A 5,525-nucleotide genomic window follows, 5' to 3' on the forward strand; every position below is an offset into this window, starting at 1 on the left:
GCTGCTCTAAGGTCTCCCTGGAGCCTTCTCTTGTCCAGGCTGAACCAGCCCAGCTCTCTCAGCCTTTCCTCATAGGAGAGGTGCTCCAGCCCTCTGACCATTTTTGTGGCCTTCTCTGGACCTGTTCCAACAGGTCCATGTCTTCCCTGTACCGAGGAATCCAGGGTGTCCTGAGATGGTCTGGGTGCAACAGGGCCCCTGGGATGGTGCATTAAGTGGAGGAGCTCTGGTGTCAGGTCTGGTGGCACCAGGGGAAGCTGTGCACCCATCACCAACCCACAGCACCTCAGCTGTGATGGGCAGCCCTCCACCAGCCCCTGTGGCACCAGGGGCTCCTCTTGCAGCTCCTTTAACCTACACTCAAAATGCAGAGTGTGCTCCTTCCCTAGGCAGCTTTCCGGAGCGACCTGGCTCACCTCCTGGAGCTCATCGGCACGGGCAAGGAGTCCCTCAGCTTCATGAAGAAGCGAATCCAGCACTTGGCCCAGCAGTGGCTGCGGGCAGCTTGGCGCCTTGAGCAGAAGCTGAAGGGCCGGCAAAGGGACCAGAAACAGGTATGAGCAGATTGCAAGGCGGGAGTTCATGGTGTGGGGATGGAAAAGTTAAGCCTTTGGGAACATGGAGAGTGGAGGCTGGGATGTGAGCGAGCTGGGAGAAAGTCATTTATGGAAGCATGTGGGTCTGCAGGGTTGGTCTGTGGTTTCATTGGCATGAATGTGCACGCATTTGGGATGTTGCGGGACTGGTGCTGCTGAACAATGGGATGCATTTTGGAGGTGGGTCCTGGTGGTGGGAGACATCACCCATTGGCAGTGGGCAGGGTGTCTGACATCTCTGCCAGGGTGCCAAGGTTGTTGACCCTCCCATTCGTGTTTAGGTGGTGCCTTGCCCAGGAGATCCAGCTCTGGTTCATGGGACAGACTGTGATGTGCACTGGGAGCATGATCCTGAGTGCCAGCTGATGGGAGCTGGTAAACTCTGACTATTGGGTCTTTGCTAATTGGTCATAGATCGCTTGTCTTTACACCCAACTGATATCCCTCATTAGTTTCAGTGTGCAAAAGGAGCTGGAAGGAATCAAGGACCATAAGTCATTTTGGGCCAGAAACCCCAAATTGTCCCTTTTCCCCAGCACCACTTTTCCCAGCGCTGACCAGTCTCCTTGTCTCTCCAGATCTTGATCCATATCGGCTTCCTGACAGAGGAGTCAGGGGACGTTTTCAGTCCCCGGGTGCTGAAGGGAGGCCCTCTGGGCGAGATGGTGCAGTGGGCTGACATACTGGCTGCCCTCTTCCTCCTGGGTCACAGCCTGAGGGTCACGGTCTCCCTGAAGGAGCTGCAGAGGTGGGTGCTGCTGTGCTATGTGTGCGTGGTCCCCCCCAGGAGGCTCTGCCCTTACATGTGGGGGGTTACACTGAGGTCTTCCATGAAAGCACAAGGTCTGCAAAGGCTTGGGGTGGCTTTTCCCTTGCCTGCATTCTGGGCAGCACTGGTGCTGTACCAGTGCAAGTGTTGGGTGGGTGCAGACCACCAGCATCATAGCTAGGATCAATCCCATCCCTTCTGTGTCCCAGGGAAGTGGGAAGGACTGGTGCAAAGCAAGGCTTTGCAGCAGGATTTAGCATGGGGTGCATGTGGAGGTGTCTGGGGCAGGACTCTGCCCTTTGGTCCTGGTGCTGGATCTGGGCAGCACTAGTACCCTGTTGCCAGCATACATCATCACCCATGTCCCCTGATGCCTGCCTGGAGATGGATATGGGAAAGGCTCCATTTTACCCCCCATGCCCCAAGGATGCTGTCTGTGGGGTTGGTGGCCATGCAGCTGCAGGATGTAAGTGTCCTGCAGGTCACTGGCTATTCCCACCATGCATGGCTGTGCTCAATACCTGTGGCTTCACCAGCATTGTTTGGGCAGTGACTGTGCTTCCTTCCTGCCTGCCTTCCTGCCTGCCTGCCTGCCTGCCTTCCTTCCTTCCTTCCTCCTTTCCTCCCTTCCTCCCTTCCTCCCTTCCTGCCTCCCTAAACTCCCTTCTCTCCCTTCCCTCCCTCCCTCCCTCCCTCCCTGTTCTGCTGCAAGGCAGCTGAGGTGGCTGCCAGAAATAACCTGCATCCCTTGCTGCGGGTGGCATCCACCAAGGGGTCCCTTCTCAGGAGGTGCTGGTGGTGGCCTGGGGACCTGGTAAGAGGGAGAAGATAACTCTGTGCCGCGTTCCTCTCTGCTGATGTAATCCTGTTTCTACTGGGCTGACTCTGCTGCCTCCTGTAACCTCACAAGGTTTTTTCTCACTTCCTATGAGACATCTGGAGTGTATGGCAAGTGCCAGGGAAAATGCACATTAGGATGGGTTATAAACCGAGAAAAGCCTGAAGCTGCCTCTGGGACCGGGCAAGTTTGATGTGATGCTAAGCCAGCATCAGCCACGTACTGAGCTGTGCTGAAAAGGGAGTGTAAAAAACCAACAATCCTGTAATAAAAACAGCAAAACCTCCACCCCAGCCCCTGCAGCATTCAGAATTAATGAACAGAATTAGCTCCCGACTAATTAACTCAAAAAAAATAAAATAATCCTGGTCCTAATGTAAAAGGCAGCAGCTTCTCAAAGAGGCACGCATGCACCACGTTCATGGTGTGCTGAGCTAAATTAATGGGCTAAATAATCCTGTGTACTCAAGGATGAAAGAAGCTAATGGCTGGGAGGGGTGTGTTGTTGTGGTGGTGGTGTTCTTGTTTGTGGTTTTTAATGAAGAGCCTCACGGTGGTAGTTTAGTGAGGGGAAGGAGCTGCAGAGTCTTACCGGGGGGTGGGTAGTGGCATCCCTCTGGATTGGCTCTGGAGAGAGCTCCGTTGCTGTTTGTAGTATTTGGACTTTCTCAGAAGCACAGGAGCTTTGACATTGGTTGGCAGTAATGAGACCTCCTCTTCTGACATGAGTTTGAGTGTGTCCCATTCAGACCTATGACCTCCAAACCTCATCTTCTGACATGGTTTCCCTGGGATGCCTGGGAACAGCAGCTCCATCTCTTACCCTCATCGCTGCAATGGGGGATGTGCAAGCCAGGCTGGGACCGTGCATCTTGCACTTCTGTCTGTCCCAGTGATAGAAACCATCCCCGCCTCCCTGAGCACATCCTGTGCCTGGCTTTGATGACATTTGAATACTGGATACTCACGTCATGAGCTCCTGTCCATGTTGATGGGGCTGGGGCAAGCGGAGGCAGGACATGGGGCTGTAGCCAGGTCCCCTCTGTCCTTTTGCAGACCGAGCCCAGTGTTCACTGGGACCCTCCTGCAGTCCATCAAGAGATGGGTTAATGGGGGTGTTGGAGGGGGAGCAGAGATGTGTGTGTCCCAGGGGAAGCAGCAACCCTGCTGGGTGCCCACAGATCTCTCAGCAAGGTCCCTGCAATCAGGCTGGTATGGCATTAGTGATTGGCTCTAAGCAGTGCTGAGATAAGCTGTCACCCAACCATGAGTGTGTGGGAGGTTTAGCAGAACATGTGTAATTAATCCTGAGCTGTGCTAATAGTTAATCTTGGGCTCTTTGTTAAAGCCTGGAGGGGACTTCACCTGCAGCTGCAGCTTTGGGCAGGGATTGGTATGCAGAGAACCAGAGGATGTGTGAGGGACTGTAGCTGAGCTACAGGGAGAAGCAGAACTAAAGCTGCGTCACCATGGAAGGATCAGCCCAAATACTCTGATTTCTTACCCCTCTTGCCCCTATGCAACCCTCTGAAGCAGCAGGGCTTTGCTAAACTTGTCCTCTTCCATCCCTGGTGTCTCTTGCTGAGCTTGTAGTGGTGTTGGGGGGGAGTTGGGGTTATTTTGCTTTAGCAATGTGAAATGCTCAGTCCACTTGTTCATTTTCCTTTGATGCCTGGTGCTCCTTTCATGGCTTGGAGCTGTAGCTGCTTTTGCCCAGCATGGCCTTCACAGAGCAAACACTGGTGGCCATAAATTATTCAGCACGGAATAACCTCTCTCCTGGTTTGTTCTTTGTCTCTTCAAATTTCTGAGCTGATTTTTCTATGCATATTGATCATTGGCAAGGGATCACTGGCGGCTTTGCCTGCCTGCGCTTCAGCCAGTAGTTATCTGAGAGCTGTTCATTGTTAGCATCTATATTGATTGCAATGCAGCAGTGCCTGGAGGCAGTGGTCAGGTTTGGGTCAAAATGCTGGGGATCAGGAAAATGCGAAGGAAAAATAAGTCCCTGGTCCAAAATATCTGGTGATGGAGGGTTGGGGATGAAAACAGGTTAGGAGCATGACTGTGGTGTGCTGGGCATCTCTCCCTGCCAGTGGGCTCCAACGGAGAGAGCAGCAGTGAAGAGCAGGGGGGTTCAATGTTTCTTCCCTTGTTTTGCAGGATTGATGTTAATCCAGAGCAAAATCAAGCAGCTCTGGGATCTGCAGGCCTGCTCCATGGCTTGGCTAAGCACTGTCCACATGCCCCTGTGAGGTCTGAGATGGAATCCACTGAGCTCAGCCCTCGTTTTCCAGGGTTAGCTTATCTTTTGCCCATTGTAGAGCTCAAAGACCTGTGAATTCTGTTTCTGTGTCCTACCAGAGGCTAATTTTTCTCCTAGTGGAACTAAGTGCAGGTTTTTGTCCTCTTTTGCATTTCTTGGTGAATTTTTTAACTGCTTCTGATGCATCTTGAGAAACAAGGGGTGAAACATGGGATTTTCTGGTGGCTGGTGCATGTGCAACTCCCTGGGAGGAAAGCAAAGTGTCGAGCTGGAGCCGGGACCTTTTTCCACCCAAGGTTGATGGTGGGTGGGTTGGGGCAGTGGAAGGAATCAGCAGCATTTTGAACACTGTTTTGAAGCAGCGAGGGAAGAAGCATCCCAAATCTGAATGCAAACACATTAGTCTTGTTGAAGACACCTTGTGCTGCTTTGGTAGCCAGAATGTGCTTGCAGGGAAGTGAAAAGGTGCATGTGTGTGTGTGTGCGCTGCTTGGTAAAGGAGGAGTGGGAAGTGCCTGAAAGACCTGAGCTGGGTTGTTAATGAGGCAACTAATGATTAGATGTTGGAAAATTGCAAGCAGCACTTCAGAGCCATGGCAAAAGCCTCAACAAGCCAAACCTCTTCCTCTGGAGCACCCTTGCCCCATGGGGAGGGATGTACTTAGCCTTTTCCCCCAGGAGAAGGGGTACTGCTGGGACCTTCAGCTCCTACCCCTGTCCCTAAGTCATGGGAATTGTCATGGTGGCATCTCCAGCTGCTTTAGTGGGGCTAAGACTTGGGGAGCGGGGATGTAGTGCTGTGAGCTGCTGGAGCTGCCAGGAGTATTGATCTCAACAATGCTGAGAGGTGTTTTTTGCAATGGTCCCCTTGAAATTAACTGCTCATAAGGCAGGACAGAAAGTCGAAGAAAACAGGATTTGATGCCTCGTGGGGTCAGAGCTTTACAAAGTGTTCTCGGAGCTTAATTGCTCTGGTGCTGAGTTCTGGACTCCTAATACAGGCCCTGGCAAGGAACTTGATTTTCAGCACGTGCTTGTATCCCATGCTGGCAGCCC

The 5,525-nt window shown here is 52.6% G+C and overlaps 1 protein-coding gene across 2 annotated transcripts in view; it reads left to right on the forward strand.

The window, feature by feature from the left end:
- MGAT5B (mannosyl (alpha-1,6-)-glycoprotein beta-1,6-N-acetyl-glucosaminyltransferase, isozyme B) overlaps window positions 1-5,525 on the forward strand; it is a 65,073-nt gene that overhangs the window by 36,799 nt on the left and 22,749 nt on the right. For both annotated transcript variants that reach the window (XM_010018469.1, XM_010018470.1), the window contains exons 7-8: window positions 390-554; window positions 1,175-1,344. In XM_010018469.1, coding sequence (XP_010016771.1) covers window positions 390-554; window positions 1,175-1,344 — 335 coding nt within the window. The remainder of the gene's footprint in view (window positions 1-389; window positions 555-1,174; window positions 1,345-5,525) is intronic.

This window comes from Nestor notabilis, unplaced genomic scaffold (genome assembly GCF_000696875.1).
Source record: "Nestor notabilis isolate BGI_N333 unplaced genomic scaffold, ASM69687v1 scaffold977, whole genome shotgun sequence".
Lineage (NCBI taxonomy): Eukaryota > Metazoa > Chordata > Aves > Psittaciformes > Psittacidae > Nestor > Nestor notabilis.